Here is a 17,854-nt window from a genome sequence, read left to right on the forward strand (position 1 = left end):
ATTCTGATAATGAACAAGAAGAAATAAAATCCAGTTTACTCTCCATTAGCTATGTTGGCTCTATACTCCTACCAGGATTAAAAAGCAGTAAAATCCTCATTTTTTGTCACTGAAGTCAGCACATATTACGACTACACACACAAACTCAAACCTTAGGAAGCACAAAACAGGCTGAGTACCTGGACTTTACACAGCACTGCTATGTTTGGGTTGGGTGCCAAACAATGGAACAGGGATCTTACAATCTAGATTGGACATAATATAGCTAGGAATGACAACGATGGGAAAAGGAAAGGAACATGGGAGGATGAAGGATGTAACAGTGAAAGTTCATGATATAGACTTACAGTAGAACCCCTGTTTTATGAACTAACTGGGGATGGAGATCATAAAAATCAAAAAGTTCATACAATCGATCACCTTAAAATTACAATAGGTTTGATGTATAGGTTGCATCATGGTGCAGCACGTTGCTTTCTTCTTACCCTTCAAACCACTTCAAAGCAATTTAAATGCACTGAAGGCATCGGAATGTGAATGGATGTCGACTTGTTCTTCATCAACCTCACTTTTGTCATGAGATTTTTTCCCCTCTCGTCAGGAAAACTGGTTCGAATAACTGGTCATTCATAAGACTAGTGTTCTATTCTACTATAATTTACATATATATCTTGTTGATTACCCTTGTGATTATTTTTCATATACTCAAGAGAACCAGCCATAATATTAAGTGATATTTTTAATATCAAAGACATTGACATAAATGTTAAAATGGTCTTTCAGATGCCAAGCTCACCTCTAAGACATCATAGAGTACTTCATCAAAAATGTTAATGAACACTTCATCCTTCATTGTCTGCAAACTTGTGGTGCTGTAGTCACCATTAGGAGCTCTATCAAAATAAAATATTCCTTATTACAGCAAAACTGTACTATATTAAATGTTACATTCATTTACACACTCAAACAAGAATGTTACTCACGGACATACTGTGAACATTAACTTGTTTTCATTTACTCATACCTAAATGGAAGTTCAAGTTCCTCATTCCAGTTGGGGTTTGGCCCCTCTGCTGTTGTTGTCCTGCAGACTGTTCGCTGAAAAGAAACTTCTACAAAAGGATGGACTAAAACCTTCAAAATACAATTAAAATGAAAATAAAAATAGACAATTTGACAGAACATTTGCAAATTGTCAATTTTCAACATATGTAATAAAATGAAAATAACATATGAAAGATATGTTGGTTTGTTGACTTCTGTGACAAACACAGAATTCTGCATTACATGGGCTTCTAACATTTTAGGGTGTTGATTTTTTTTTTAACTCTTACATTCTTGAAAAGAAATATATAGTCAAACTACTGATGTGTCCAGTCTTAAATTTCACTTTAAGATTTTTGTGTAGAATTAAGCCTGAATTAAAAAGGATCTATCAGACAGGTTTGAATTTAGCAACAGGCAAAGGCTGCTAGTTACCTGAACAAGCTATTTAAAACAGATTATGTGACCCTATCAGCCTGTTGAAAGATGTACATTTGTGTCTTACTGTCTGTAATCAAAGAACAAAACTTGTTCATACTATCATGGTTCTCTCTGATTCTGGCCCTTCTTACCCTTACTTCTGGCCCTATCTGTTTCAGTTAAATTAATCTTGAACTAGAAATAACAAAACCCTAATATTATCTTTTAAAAATGCCAGAAAAAAGAATTTATCTAGTGTCCGAAAGTGTGATAGGAACCACACAAAACTTTAAAAAATCAGGACATTATATACTTCTAAAAAGGGCAACAAATGTAAAATCAAAACAAAAACAGAAGCAAGAACAGTGGGTCTCCATCCTCTCTCTTGAGGATGCTAAATTTGGGCTTCCAATTGCCATCAAAAATTTAATCTCAATTTCAACCTCACTGATCACATGATCTAACTAGTTAATGTTACTGCTTAAAAGAAAGGGAAACAACCCCATATGACCAAATTACCATTCAATATATGTCAATATTATACTGTACCTGATTGAAAGCCCAATCAATGCTGTGGGTTGGGCTCTGAGGTGATGGAGATGCTGCAAACATCTCATTAAAGGACCTTGAAGATCTGGATGGCTGTTGAAGTTTGCTAGGAAGGAAAATATATAACGGACAGAGAACACGCAAGAGAAAGTTATTTACCTTATAGTAACCGGAGGTTCTTCAAGATGTGTGATCCCCCTGGGGGAATCCATGTGCCCAATCAGAGAATTCTTGAAAGCAGTGTCCACTGGTCTGCGCATGGACCCTCACTCTCCTCATGCCTCCAACTGAGGAGCTAAAGGGCAGAGTAGACCAACCACCTCTCCAGTTCCTTCTATATCAGGAATCCCACCATGATCTGAAGCAGAAAGGAAGGAGGGCAGGCAGTGGAATACACATAGGGACAACACATCTCGAATTAAGTAACTTTCTCTTCTCCTTCGAGTGCTGGTCCCTGTGTGTATTCCACTGTGGGTGACTGATGATGAGCAGTACTCAAGTAGGAGGAGGGTGTGAGGATGCAGGCGACAGAGCCAATTGAAGGATTACCATCCCAAAGGCCGCATCAGCAGAGTTCTGTACTAAACCATAATGTCTCACAAACATGTGGAAGGAACTCTATGTAGCTGCTTTACAAAAGTCAAGTAGAGGTACTTCTTGAAGTGATGCCATTGATGTCACTTGTTCTTTTGTAGAACGAGCTCTCAACCCCATAAAGGGGAGGAAGATTACACAGCTAAAAGAGTAAGATAGAGTACAAGATCTATTTAGAGATTCTCTGAGAGCATACAGATTGACCTTGAACTCTTTCTGCTACAGCGATAAACAATCTAGGAGGTTTTCTGATTGGCTTTGACCTTTGCAGGAAAAAGGCTATGGTCCATTGCACATCAAAGGAATGAAGTCTCCTCTCTTCTTCAGATGCATTTAGTTTCAGAAAAAAACACAGGTAAGTGGATTGACTGGTTCAGGTGAAACTCCGCAGCTACTTTGGGGGTGAACTTAGGATGTAAGCACAATGAAATTTTGCCTCTATGGAACATGGTGTAAAGTACTCCAAGCTCATCCACCCTCCTGGCTCAGGTGATGACTATATATCTGTGCAACTGTCCATGTAAACTCCCCAGCCTAAAAGGAAAAGGAGTACTTGTGGCACCTTAGAGACTAACCAATTTATTTGAGCATGAGCTTTCGTGAGCTACAGCTCACTTCATCGGATGCTGTAGCTCACGAAAGCTCATGCTCAAATAAATTGGTAAGTCTCTAAGGTGCCACAAGTACTCCTTTTCTTTTTGCAAAGACAGACTAACACGGCTGTTACTCTGAAACCAGCCTAAAAGGGAGGCATCTGTATTGATCATCCTGTATGGATCAATCCTGTATTGATTGTCTGGTTAGGGGGAAAGGAAGGGAATGCCCATGTATACCTAGCAATGGATTCTTCTACCATAGTAGAGATGATGTTACCTTGATGGGAACAGTTACTATGGCGTTCATGGTGAAAATACTGTTTGATGCCATGCTTGCAGACAAAGATGGAGTCTGGTGAACGGTGTCACGTAAGTACATGAAGCCATATATCCCAGGAGGCAAAGACAAGTTCTCATGGTTGTTTGAGGGTTGTTCATGACCTGATCTGTGAGGTCATTTATCACCTGGAACTTGTCCATCGGCAGATAAGCCTTTGCCGTGATGAAATTTAAGGACTCTCCGATGAAGTCTAAAGTCTGCACTGGAGTGAGAACAGACTTTTACAAGTTTATGCTGATCCCTAGGGAAGACCAACTGAAGCACTGACAAAGTAGACTCTTAGGATTCTCTATGTGCTTTGCAACGAGAAGGCAGTCTTTGAGATGGGGAAGACAATGAAACCATAATGCCTGATGCTACCGAAAAGACCTTGGTAAAGATCCTGGGGGCAGAAGCAAGTCTGAATGGGAGCTCTATATTGAAAATAGTTGGAGCCCACGATGAGTATGAGAAAACGTCTGTGAGTGGGGTGAATGTTCATGGGAAAGTACATATCCTTCACACTGAGAGCTGTAAACCACAAGCCCTTTTCCAGGGATGGGATTATAGATACCAACATGACCATGCAAAATTTCAGTTTGTGAATAAAGCAGTTAAGATGGCAGAGATCAAGATTAGGTCTCCAGCTGTCCTTCTTTTTGGGTACTAGGAAGCACATTTAGTAAAAACTCTTTCTTTGGTACTGAACAAGTACTGACTCTGTTGCTTCTCACTATAAGAGGGATTCTACTTCTCGTTTTAGAATCTCCTCACGAGAATGGCATCTGTAGGTCCCCCAGGCTTTGGAGGGGGCAGGGAGGTAAATTAAAATTGCATAGCCAGAATGGATATTTAGTACCCCCTTGTCTGTTATTGCACTTCAGATGTGGAAAAATAGGGCTATGCAACCCCCCCAGAGGGTATGTGGGAATCGGCAGGTGGTGGCATCATTGCTTTGCAGCACTCAACCTCCCAAACATATAATTTAGCTGGGTGCTGGGATTGGATTGACTATATTGCCACCGGAGCTGCAAGGAAACAGGACTTCTCAACCCTCTGCCTCTTATAGGGCAGCTCATAAGGCTACTGATGGTAAAATTATTGAGCTGTTGGTCTAGGCTTGTATGACTGCCTGTGGAATTTTCTCTTCAGGGCAGGTATAAATATTCCCAGGGAGTGGAGGGTGCTCTTAGAGTATATAAGGACTCATCTGTCTTTTGATTTAAAAAGATGAGTTTTGTCAAAGGGCAAGTCCTCCATGGTGTCCTGGACCTTCCTGGAAACCCCAAAGTGCACAGTTGATTCACAGCACATCACAATGGCAGTAGCCATTACCCTGCTGATTGAAAAGCGATCCGGTCAACCAACTGGCTTTTTTCAAGGAGAGACTGAAGTTGAGCTCTATCCTACTGTTCAAACTTGTCGATGAAATCCATGAATTTGGAATAGTTCAGGTACTCATACTTAGTCATCAGTACTTGGTAACTGGCTATTCAGAACTGAGGCCTAGTAGAAGTGAAGAACTTCCTTCCCAATAAATTGAGTCTTTTACCCTCTTTGTCAACCGGAGTAGATATAGGATGTTGCTATCTAGATCTCTTCATGGCAGATTGAGCAACCATAGTTAAGAGCATGATGAGAAAAGAGAAATACAACCTCTTTGGCTGGGACAAAATAGCATTTTCTGCCCTCTTAGGGCAAGTGGCTGGGGTATGCTGGACTATTCTAACTTGTTCCAGAATGCCTTCATTAACAGGAAGCACTATTCAGCTGGATCCAGAGGATTGGATGATGTCCAGTAATTTATGCTGAGGATCCTGAACTTCCTCAAGGGACATCTGTAGCTCACATGCAACCCTACATAACAGTTCTGGAATTGCTTGTGGTAATCAGGAAAGGGTGTATACGTGAAGTTACTGGACCAACTGCTTCATCTGGAGATTATGAGGACAGTCTCTCGGTACCAGTGGAGCTGGTGGATCCAGCTCATAATCTTCTTAAGAACATAAGAATGGCCATACTGGGTTAGACTAGTGGTCCATCTAACCTGGTATCCTGTCTTCCGACAATGGCCAATGCCAGATGCTCCAGAAGGAATGAACAGAACAGGGCAATCTATCAAGTGATCCATCCTCTTTTGTCCAATCCCAGCTTCTGGCAGTCAGAGCTTTAGGGAAACCCAGAATATGGGTTTGCATCCCTGAACATCTTGCCAACAGCAATTGATGAACCTATCCTCCATGAATTTATCTAATCCTTTTTTTGAACCCAGTTATAGTTTTGACCCTCACAACACCCCCTGGAAACAAGTTCCACAGGTTGACTGGACGTTATGTGAAGAACTGCTTCCTTATGTTTGTTTTTAAACCTGCTGCCTATTAATTTCATTGGGCAACCCCGGGTTCACGTGTAAATTGAAGGGATAAACAATACTCCCCATTCGCTTCCTCCACACCATTCATGATTTTATAGATCATCATATCCCCACGTAGCCGTCTCTTTTCCAAGCCGAACAGTCCCAGTCTTTTTAATCTGTCCTCATATGGAAGCTGTTCTATACCTCTAATCATTTTTGTTGCCCTTTTCTGTACTTTTTCCTAATTCTCTATTTCTCCTCCCTCCCCCCCACCAGAACTTCAAAATGTTGGCAATGTATTTCTATAGTGGCATGATGATATTTTTTGTCTTATCATCTGTTCCTTTTCTAATGGTTCCTAACATTCTTTTAGCCTTTTTGACTGCTGGTGCACACAGAGTAGATGTTTTCAGAGAACTATCCACGATGACTCCAAGATCTCTTTCTTGAGTGGTAACAGCTAATTTAGACCCCATCTTTTTTATGTGTAGTTGGGATTATGTATTTTCCAATGTGCATTGCTTTGCACTCATCAACGTTGAATTCCATCTGCCATTTTGTTGTCCAGTCACCCAGTTCTGTGAGATCCCTTTGTAATTCTTTGCAGTCATCTTTGGACTTAACTATCTTGAGTAATTTTGTATCATCTGCAAACTTTGCCACATCACTGTTCTTTTTTCCAGATCATTTATGAATGTGTTGAACAGCACTGGTCCCAGCACTTGTCCTTGGAGGACCCCGCAATTTACCTCTCTTCACTGTGAAAACTGACCATTTATTCCTACACTTCCTTCCTTTTCCATGGGGTCAGAAAAAAACTCTGACTGTCCTCTCAGGCCTGATCTACACTGGAGGGGCGGGGGGGGCGGGATATAACATAGCTGAATAATGTAGCTGAAGTCAACATACCTCTATCGAGGGATTGCTTGACTCCCTACCAGATCTTGTTGACTCTGCAGGTTAGTACAGGTCTCATGGTCCCCAGTATGGCCAGTAAGACAGGTCAAAAGGTGGTTGTGGAGGTCCCCATGGCATAGCATACCAACAGCTCCAATGCAGGTGCTGAGGTGGAGCTTGATTCCAGCCAGGTCCTGGTCCCCTGTCTGGGAAATTATGCCTCAGAGGAGGAAACATCAGTTCATCAGGTGGTTCAGAGTCTCCTCACAAAGAAAATGTTGATTCCGTATTCATCAGCAGTACTGATGGCTCCCCTGGAGGGAAGCCATGGCTGGCCGATGGAATGGGAGACAGACTCCTCCCATAAAATACATCTAATGTGATGGAGACTGGGGATCCAGGAGAGCAAAAATATCATCAGGGGGGGTATAAGCCTTTGCTCTCATTAGAGTGGCAAGGGATCCTGTCCACTTGAACTGACGGAGCCAGAGTTGTTACAGTTTGTGCCACAGTTGAGTGAGGCAGAGCTCTACTGTTGGTGGCTGAGGCGCTCAATGGTTGCCTTTTATCGGTGCCATCAGTCCCCATTAAGGCTTAGTTGGTACTGGAGGCACGGTTCCCACCAGACAGCAGTCCGGTACCAATAGAGCCCTGGACTTGTACGCCTTCATGTGATGACCCTGAGACTTAGGGCATTCTAGGTCCTCAAGGGCTGTGCAGGAAAACTTGATGTAGGCAGAGTTGTATCTAAGTTCTTTGAAGAGGATTTTGAAGCTTGGATGTTTATGGTAATGGTCTCTACCCTCCCAACAAGACCCCGATGCGGGATCTGTGAGAGTAGATTTCCCCTCTCCTAAGTCAGACCTCGTGGCAGAAGGCACACTCCTTGCTGAGCATAGCATGGTCTCGTGGCCTGGGTCTGACTGGCCTCATGGCTTTCTCCACTGAATGCTTGGTAAGGCAAAGTTCCCACCCCTCATGGGTATGGAAAGAATGGCAGATACTGCACTTTGCCACAAAGTGAACTTCCCCAAGGCAGTACAGTCAGCATTCATGATCATCACTGACTGAGATGGAGTGTTTGCAAGAAGCACAGATGTTGAAGTCCAGTCCCATAATGGGGAAAAGAGGGGAGCTAGTGAATTCCCTGGGATGAGTAATTTAACTATTGAACTATAAAATTTAGCTAAAAACTATAGGATAAAATCCTAAAACTATTTACAAAAACCATCTATATATGTATTTACAGATTGAAGAAGAAAGAAAGACAAAGCTCCAGACACTGGAGGTTCTGACCCAGGCCATCTGGTCATAAGAAGGAAATGGAGAGAGTCAGTCAGTCTGCTCCACCCTTTATCTCTTTGGTCGGGTGCAAGAGGACAGCGAAGGCACATTCATGAACCCTGCTTTCAAGAATTCTCTGACTCTGGTCACATGCGTTCACAGTAGACTACAGATAGGGACCAGGACTCAGAGAACTACTGAATATTAATCCTCACTTCACTAAATATGTCGTTAGCTGTACAGAACTTGGTTTGGCTCTAAAAATATTTTTGACATTTTCATGTTATGCCTCTACACCATGACTATATTTATTCAGTGAAAACAAAGCTGTAAGGGTAGTGAGATAAGCTCCACAGTGGAAGAGAACTTCCTGCCTGGAGGCATTCTTTCCTGAGGCATTCATGTGTCCCTCAGAACGACAAGGCACAGCTTTCCCACTTCCCTGAGGAGTTTATATGGTCTGCAGGCTGCTCAGTTTAAACAGATCTATCCCAATGGAACTTCTAAATAGTACAGATTCCTTAACTTCTAAACAAGTCCTCCGTGGGAAAATAAGCAAAAATTAATATATAGACAGCAATTTAATGTGTGGAATGAACAAATGCAAATATAACTATATTTACCACAAAAAGTTGTATAGAAACACTGTACAAGTAAATGTAATAATAATACAAAAATTGAACAATAAATGTAAATAACTACTCAAGATCGGCAGAATGTAAGATCACAGTTCTTTTTTAAAAAGCTAGGTTTTTTTGGAATATTGAGGGCAAAATGTACACTGTCACTTTAATGCACATTCAACACTGATTAAGTGGATAATTAGCTAAAAGATAATCCTCTCTTCCTTCTCATAAAAAATCTTAAACTTTTACGATATCATAATCAAAAAGTTATACTTTACACTTATTCCTCAAAGTGAGAATATTTATGAAAGGCCAATAAAACATATAAATTATGGTAAGTAGGTAGAGTAGCAGAAGGGCTCAATTCCACATGTTCAACAACTGACTAACACTAATTAGCTCTGGTATGGTTCAAAAATTTAGTCTTACTTGGAAATTGCTCCTGTTTATGAGAGCGTTTTTTTCAAGTTTTGAAGCCTAATCTAAGGCTTGGTCTTCAGTGAGGCTTTTGAGCAAGCATTATTTTACTTTTGTTTTATGTTCAGATTAGTTGGATTGGATGTCTTAAACCTACAATTACTACAAAGGAAAAGACTGTTTATAAGTTAGTTTTGAGTTGTGTATGTTTTCACTAATTAAGTGTAGAGTGGAAAGGTATGTTTGTTATAAAAGCCCCATAAAATAAGAAAAATAATACAATGCATTCTTACAAAATTTGAGGTGATATTTAAGCAACTGTATCTGAAGGCAGGATTGAGCTTCAGAATTAGTACAATGGAAATTAGGTTCTTTCCACTGGCTAAATGCTTAAAATGAATACATAAAGGCAGAAAAGCAAGAGCAAATACGAAAGAAAGAACCTCGATTCTACAAGACCAATCTCACGAACAACCAGCTATACAAACCATTCTTCCTAAAAAGCGGGGGTCAGGGGAAACCACATAACAAAAGTGATATTAATGAAGAAGTTGACATCCCTTCATATTCTGATGTCTTTAATGTACTGGAAATTGCTTTGCAGTAGTTTGAAGGACAAGAAGAAAGAGATGAAGTGCACCATACTACAATTTATGCACCTTACCTACTGTGATTTTGAGATGATAAATTTTATGAACTTTTTGGTTTTATGAACTACTTAATCCCCAATTAGTTTGTAACACAGGGGTTCTACTATGCATATAATAACTATTGGTTTGTAGAAAAGACTATTTGGAATCTCTTTTATTACATCTAATCTATCTAATCTTATTTAATATAAGTACAAGGGATATATTATAAGTACTGGATGCAATTAAAAGACATGATATTTATAAGTGTTTTAGGGATAGCATGTCTGATATTACCTGGCTATTTATATTCTCAAAATCACAAATTATCCTCCAATTATTTTTTTTCAGACAGTCTAATATGCACAATAAACCAGCGATCTTAGCAGGCACTGCTAGACAACAACATAATTCTAAGAAACTTGCAAAACAGCCATACTTATACTATTAAACAACATAATCAATGAATTTGTAAATGTGTCTCTTTGTGTTAGTATCATGAGGATAAAAACAATCATTGCATTTAATACACAGAGAGCCAAATTTTCAGAACTGGCCACTTAATCGTGTTAAAAATATTTACTGACACATACATCTGTACTCCAAAAACAGGGATTTAAACACACACCTTTTGCATGCAAATTTCACAGAAGCAATTTATACAGCCGATTTTGAAAATGTAGCCTCCAGTATGAAAAAGATTTTTAAAAAGGCAATTAAAGAGCCACTAGAAAGAGAAAGAACATTTCCAGCTAGAAGCCTTTTAAAAGGTTCATACCTTAAAACAAGTTTTCTCACTGGAATATCATAAGCTCTAATGATGTTCACTAAAAGATTTATGTCTCCATCTGATAGATTCTGTGCTGTAACTTTCTTCCTTTCCTTTCTTCTTGGCTTTAGTGGTCGCTTTGGCTCCGCCAGTTTAAAAAGACTGAGTCCTAAATTACTAGAAATCATAAGAGAGAGTTTTAGTCTTTTCTACTCAGGATCCAGAGTTCTAATTCTCTCTTGACACATACACAAAACTATGCACTTACAAGAAAGAGAAATATATACTCTTGGTGCCATTTATTGTGAAATATGTTTAATTGTTTATTAGCACAGAAACGGCATTTTGTATTTTATAAATTTTTAACAAAACGTACCGAAGAATTATATCATAACTAAGTGAGAATATGAAATAAAATTAATTTAAAAACTTTAAAACGGATCTAACCTACTATAATTATATAAACAAGATGCCTATTAGATGACATTATCCAATGTATGTAATACACCAAAAAAATCAAAGCCCAGAACTATCTATGACAAACTGCAGGCTACAAAGGGGAAACAGAAATTAATGTGCCATGACATACCCTGGGTCATCAGAACTTATAACACAAGGCAAAGCAGAATAAAAAGAAAAACAGGAAAAGAATAAAAACAGATGTGTGAAAAAACATACATTAATGATTCTAACTGTACAAACATATTTTAATTATAGAAAGCATTCCAGAACCAATTTTAAAAAGTCTAAACTGCTAGCCAAGGTCAACTTCTCATTATATGCAACTAAGAAAGTGCATTATTCTTGTAAAAACAGTATAAAAAGGCGAATTACTTTTTTTAAACAGGAAAATTCACTAACATATTTCCCATGTTCCAGAGTATTGTGCGTATTTTAAATCTATTAATAATATAATCTGATTAGCAAACAATGCTCAGTACAAATCAGTATTAATCATGTGGAAATCAATATCAGTCAAGCTAATTTCATTTTAAACAAATTGGGAAATTAACTATAAATGTTATTTCTCATTCTGCAACATGAAAGTATTGAACCAAAAAGAATGGTTTCTTTGTTGAAAAGCAGCAAGTCTCTGTTTTGCCAGCAGATGGGACTACTTAGGTTTATATTGTTGAATCAAAATAATATCTTAAGGGCACAATGGTGCAGTAAACAAAGCTTTCTAGTAGCAAAGAAATGAAAATCTCATTCATTATCTATCTGCTTAAACAGATTTAAAACAAACAAACGCTAGTTAATGTCATTTATGTGTTGGTGATGCAGAGTAAGGACTTGCCTACACTACTGCGCGGGGTCGATCTAAGATATGCAATTTCAGCTACGTGAATAACGTAGCTGAAGTCGACGTACTTAGATCTACTTACCGCGGTGTCTTCATTGCGGTAAGTCGACAGCTGACGCTCTCCCATCAACTCCGCTTGTGCTTTGCATTCTGGTGGAGTACCAGAGTCGATGGGAGAGCGCTCAGTGGTCGATTTACCATGTTTGTACTAGACGCGATAAATCGACCCCTGCTGGATCGATCCGGCAGGTAGCATAGACAAGCCCAAAGACTTGAAATACCAGAGGCATGGAAACATAGTACAAAAAGTCAAAGTCACAAGCAAACAAATACAGCAAACAAATACATATATAATATTCTGGCAAGAAAGGAGAAGAGGTTTCAAAGATGAAAAATATGTTTCAGCAGAAGTAGAGAGACGTATGGGAAGTGCCCAGCAGCAAGGTGTCAAGCCAAATGTAAAGCACAGGGTAAACAAAAATGCACTTTTTAAAATTATTTCATGCTATTTGCAGGGCATTTCCTTGTGTCTTTCCTCGAAGCTATCCCTCCACATCCTGTTCACAATTCTCTTTTCCCTCTGATCTGTTCGCTCATTTCTCAAAATGCCTTAGAATTGTGCAGCAAGAAAGGTTAGAAGTCTAAACTGCAACTTCTTCAGGATCAGTTTTTTTACTTGTCTGTGTTTCAAACTTTAAGTCCAAGATCAAGATCATAACAACATTATGTTAACTTATATTTTTACCTCCTTTCATCCAGAAAGGACTCAGTAGCTATATTTATATATGCACGTATAGATGCCTATTTATTATTGTTTTTCAAGCACATTACAACATTGGTAGGTGCTTCACAAAGTAAATAAAAACCGGGCCCCAGCCCCAAAGAGCATACCATGTAAATTAAACATGACAGAATATGTGAGGATCGTAACTTAATTAAAAGGGGGCTGAAGTACACAGAAAGCACGTGCGGGACACTGCTAACATGGCACAGTATTCCTTTTTATTTGTTCAGTTTTTTTGTTGCCTTTCTTTCCCCTAGACATTTCTTGTAGATATGAGGGCTGAAGTGACTTTTTTGGAGGGAACTAAAGAAGATGAGGAAAGTTGCAATGAACAGGGCTGCAGAGGGCATTCCAAGCATTGGGAGCAGCACAAACAAAGAAAGTGAGATGATCTTAGGGAAGGAGATGAAAGAAGCACCAAGGCGAACATCAGTGGTGGAGTGGACAGCGTAGTGACATGTGCACAGCGTACTCTAGGAAGCCATTAAAAGAATACAAAAATTATATAGATATAGTATACATATGTACTTATCCATACATACTCAGATATACATTTTATATATGTTCCCACAGATACATACACATATGCACATATTACAGGAACTATTTCATCCATCAGCACAGTAAAGCTACGTCTGGATGAAACATAGCAGCTGTTCAATACTTCACAGCAAAATTACAGACCAGTATACAACAGGAAGCAAAGAACATAATATCCAGCAGAAACTACATTGGGATTGAAAATGTCTACTCTGCAAATCATCAGGATTGTGTTTTTATATTTATAGCTTTCCTTTTAGAAGCAAAGACAAAGAACTACTAACACCTCCTACACACACACACACACGCAAAATGAAGCAAGCCAAGCCTACTAGAACCCGGGAGAGGTGAAGAGCAGAATTCATTTTGATATCTTCTATGGAAAATATTAAGTGAATCTAATTTACTGGATTTAGCAATTGATGATACTCAACCAATTCCCGTTATATATATATATATATAACAGATTTAAGTTTCATCTGAAACAATGCAATTCCAGCCTCACAGTCCCCCCCGACACCATGCTGAGACATTTGCTCAGCACTGATTCAGTGGGAAGAGTGCTGACTATTGAACCACCAAAGCCACCACATTTGGGTCTTACTTGGAGTCAGTCATTCAGGTACATACTAAGCTGGACTCTCCTTAAGCTTATGAGGTCAGATCAGAAACTGGAGTAATATGGCAGCATATAAATAAAGGTTACTGTGAATGAATACTTCTGCTGAAAATAGCATATGACCTTAAAACATTTATGATGCAGTTTTATTGCAGTTATTTAAACACTTGTGTATTTTGGCACAGATGAGCATGATGCTTACAGAATAATATAGCATTATGCTAAATTTAAAACATTAACAAACAGGGAGTACAACACTAAATTTTTGTGGTAAAGAAATAATTATGAGCCTAGAAATAAGGATAGTTTAAAATTAGTTATTTTAATTATTTTAGATATGATAAAAACTTTTCTCCCTTACCCAAGACTAGGAACCTCCTCTTCATTTACCAGGTCAGAAAGAAGGAAATGATGCTTTGCTGTTAGAAACCGGTTTATCACTGATTCTCTAACCTGGAAACACAACCAATTGTATGTCTTACTCAAATTCACTGAAAATACGTGTGGTTCAATTTATTAAAAAGATTAATTATTTTTCTTAACGCCCCATCATAAACAAAAAGGGGCATGTTCAGGGATTCTTGACTCCCTTTCCATAGATACTTCCTCAGCACAAAATACTACCCCATTCTAGAGTAACTGACTCCTCTAGAAGCAGCCTTGGTAGTTGTCCCACACTAAAGAGCCTGGATCAAGAATCAGTACATCTGGTAAAGGGAAATGGAAAAAATAAGAGAAATTCTCTGAACACGCACTCTTTGTCTTTCCAGATTCAAGTGGAGAAGAGTCCACACTACAAACTCAACATAACTGGCACTAATTGACAATTTTTTTTGATACCTTAAAGAGTCAAAGTGAGGGTTAAAACACATTGATGAAACAGTGTGAAGAAGCTTGCACTCCTCCTATCTATACTATATCAATTCTGTGGCGAAATAGAGCACTTCAGATTCCAGGACTGTCAATGGGGTCCCTTTTCAAGCACTATATTTGCAAGAAAATATATAGTTTAGGGCTATTGATTAATCAGAGTAAACTCACGCGATTAACTAAAAATATTAATCGCAATTAAAAAAATTAATCACGATTAATCACAGTTTTAACTGCACTATTAAACAATAGAATACCAATTTATATTTATTAAATATATTTTTTTAAATATAAATATATTTTTAAATATATTGATTTCAATTACAACACAGAATATAAAGTGTACAGTGCTTAATTTATATTATTATTTTTTATTACAAATACTTGCACTGTAAAAATGATAAATAAAAGAAACAGTGTTTTTCAATTTACCTCATACAAGTACTGTGACATAATCTCTATCTTAAAATGCAATTTACAAATGTAGATTTTTTTGGTTACAAAACTGCATTCAAAAATAAAACTATATAAAACTTTAGCGCCTACAAGTCCACTCAGTCCTACTTTTCGTTCAGCCCATCGCTAAGACAAGCAAGTCTGTTTACATTTACGGGAGATAATGCTGTCCTCTTCTTATTTACAATGTCACCTGAAAGTAAGAACAGGTGTTCACATGGCACTTTTGTAGCCGGCACAGCAAGGTAATTTACTTGCCAGATATGCTAAACATTCGTATGCCCCTTTATGCTTTGGCCACCATTCCAAAGGACCTGCTTCCATGCTGATGACGCTTGTTAAAAAAATAACGTGTTCATTGAATTTGTGACTGAACTACTTTGGGGAGAATTGTAGGTCTCTAGCTCTTTTTTACCCACATTCTGCCATATATTTCATATTACAGCAGTCTCAGATAATGACCCAGCACATCTTTTTTCAGCAAATCTGAAAAAGCGCAAAGAAGGTACCAAAGTGAGATTTCTGAAGATAGCTACAGAGCTTAACCTAATGTTTAAGAATCTGAAGTGCCTTCCAAAATCTGAGAGGGACAAGGTGTGGAGCTTGCTTTCAGAAGTCTTAAATGAGCAACACTCCGATGTGGAAACTACAGAACCCGAACCACCAAAAAAGAAAATCAACCGTCAGTTGGTGGCATCTGATTCAGATTATGAAAATGAACATGTGTTGATCAAAATTGTTTTGGATCGTTATTGAGCAGAACCCGTTATCAGTATGGAAGCATGTCATCTGGAATGGTGGTTGAAGCATGAAGGAACGTATGAAACTTTAGGGCATCTAGCACATAAATATCTTGCAACGCCAGCTACAACAGTGCCATGCGAACATCTGGTCTCAATTTCAGATGCATTGTAAACAAGAAGCAGGCAGCATTATTATCTGCAAATGTAAACAAACTTGTTTGTCTGAGCGATTGGCTGAACAAGAAATAGGACTGAATGGACTTGTAGGCTCTAAAGTTTTACATTGTTTTATTTTTGAATTGAATGCAGCTATTTTTTTTTTTACATAATTCTACACCTGTAAGTTTAACTTTCGTGATAAAGAGATTGCACCATAGTACTTGTATTAGGTGAACTGAAAAATACTATTTCTTTGGTTTTTTACAGTGCAAAATTTGTAATAAAAATAAACATAAAGTGAGCACTGTACACTTTGTATTGTGTTGTAATTGAAATCAATATATTTGAAAATGTAGAAAACATCCAAAAATATTTAAATAAACGGTATTCTATTATTAACAGTGTGATTAATCGCGATTAATTTTTTTAATCGCTTGACAGCCCTAATGTAGTTTAAAACTCCTAATTCTTTCAATTTCCAGTGGAACAAACATTCCTGTGCTAACAGAGGGAAGCAGAAGAATGGAAGGTGTTTTCTTGGAGGGTGGAGAGAGAGAGAGAGGGAGAGAGAGAGAGAGAGACTAATTAGTATAAAGTGCAGCTTAAAAATTATATTAATAATTAACAATTTGAGGGAGTCTGCAATATTTTCTTACTATAATTTTACACCTAATCCCTTCCTGCGAACAGCCTTATATCTTTGTATTACAGTGACTGCTTTATAGTATTAATACAATACTAAATAGTTTCATCTAACAGGTCTCCCCATTTCTATTACTTTCAAAAGTTTTGAATTAAGCCATAAAAACTCTCTCTGGGCAGAAACTATAGCTATCCAAAGGACTCTGCTTTAGATCAATTTCTCAAATGTCATTTGTGATTACATCTGCAACTTTTGACATAAAAATGCAGTAAAAATGTGGTGCTTGGATTTTACTTGAAAAATTCAACACTGGTTCTCCACTTGTGAGGTAACTCCCCTCTCTTCATGTGTCAGTATATTTATGCCTGCATCTGTAATTTTCACTCCATGCATCTGAAGAAGTGTGCTCTTTACCCACGAAAGCTTATGCCCAAATAAAGCTGTTAGTCTTTAAGGTGCCACCGGACTACTTGTTTTTGTGGATACAGATTAACACAGCTATCTCCTGATACTTAAATAGAGTAGTAACAAACAAATAGTAAGAAAGATCAGTATTGACTCTTTTTGCATCTCTCACCTTCTGGAGATACTTGGCAACTAAAGCTCTGTGCGCATCTAGGTGATCCTTGCTGTCAATTACATCCCTCTCACGGAGCCTTTTCTCATAGTTCTAAGGGTAAATACAAAAATTAAGTTTGTGATTTGATGTTCCTTCTAGTGTATTAGGTCACATAAGGAAATGGTAATCATTTTATTAACATAAACATATAGGATCAAAGTAAACCAATTTAAATGTTAGATGTTAGGAGGTACTTTTTTAATGCAGTATGTAGCAATTCAGTTGCACATCCCAGTAATATAGACGGCAGTCATGTGGCTTTAACTACAACAAATAGCTTTCAAAATTTCCTTTTATCCTTTTCTTTATAAGGCCGAACTTTGATTTTTTGGCAGCTACAGTACGGAAGACCCTCTATCATCACACCGGTGATGCACTGGGCCTTCCTGGGAAGAAGGGCATGAGCCAAATGTATTCAAAGTTTTATTATGTATTACAGTCAATGGAGTTTCTGTAGAACCCACAGACTACAAGGAACCATACTGGTCGCAAATTTTTTTTTAGATTAATTATTCAGACTTTCTATTCTGTTTTTGAAAAATGAATAAACATAGCAAAAGGGAAAGAAAGAGAAATACACAAAATGGCATGAAGGCCTAATAAAACATTTGTGATGTA

The 17,854-nt window shown here is 38.0% G+C and overlaps 1 protein-coding gene across 5 annotated transcripts in view; it reads right to left on the reverse strand.

Annotated features, from left to right (window-relative positions):
• CC2D2A (coiled-coil and C2 domain containing 2A) overlaps positions 1 to 17,854 on the reverse strand; it is a 132,403-nt gene that overhangs the window by 41,083 nt on the left and 73,466 nt on the right. For all 5 annotated transcript variants that reach the window (XM_073342474.2, XM_073342476.2, XM_073342473.2 and 2 more), the window contains 6 exons: positions 17,195 to 17,287; positions 14,108 to 14,199; positions 10,510 to 10,677; positions 2,014 to 2,119; positions 1,025 to 1,134; positions 797 to 893 (listed from right to left, as the gene is read on the reverse strand). In XM_073342474.2, coding sequence (XP_073198575.2) covers positions 797 to 893; positions 1,025 to 1,134; positions 2,014 to 2,119; positions 10,510 to 10,677; positions 14,108 to 14,199; positions 17,195 to 17,287 — 666 coding nt within the window. The remainder of the gene's footprint in view (positions 1 to 796; positions 894 to 1,024; positions 1,135 to 2,013; positions 2,120 to 10,509; positions 10,678 to 14,107; positions 14,200 to 17,194; positions 17,288 to 17,854) is intronic.

Source organism: Lepidochelys kempii, chromosome 4 (genome assembly GCF_965140285.1).
Source record: "Lepidochelys kempii isolate rLepKem1 chromosome 4, rLepKem1.hap1, whole genome shotgun sequence".
Lineage (NCBI taxonomy): Eukaryota > Metazoa > Chordata > Testudines > Cheloniidae > Lepidochelys > Lepidochelys kempii.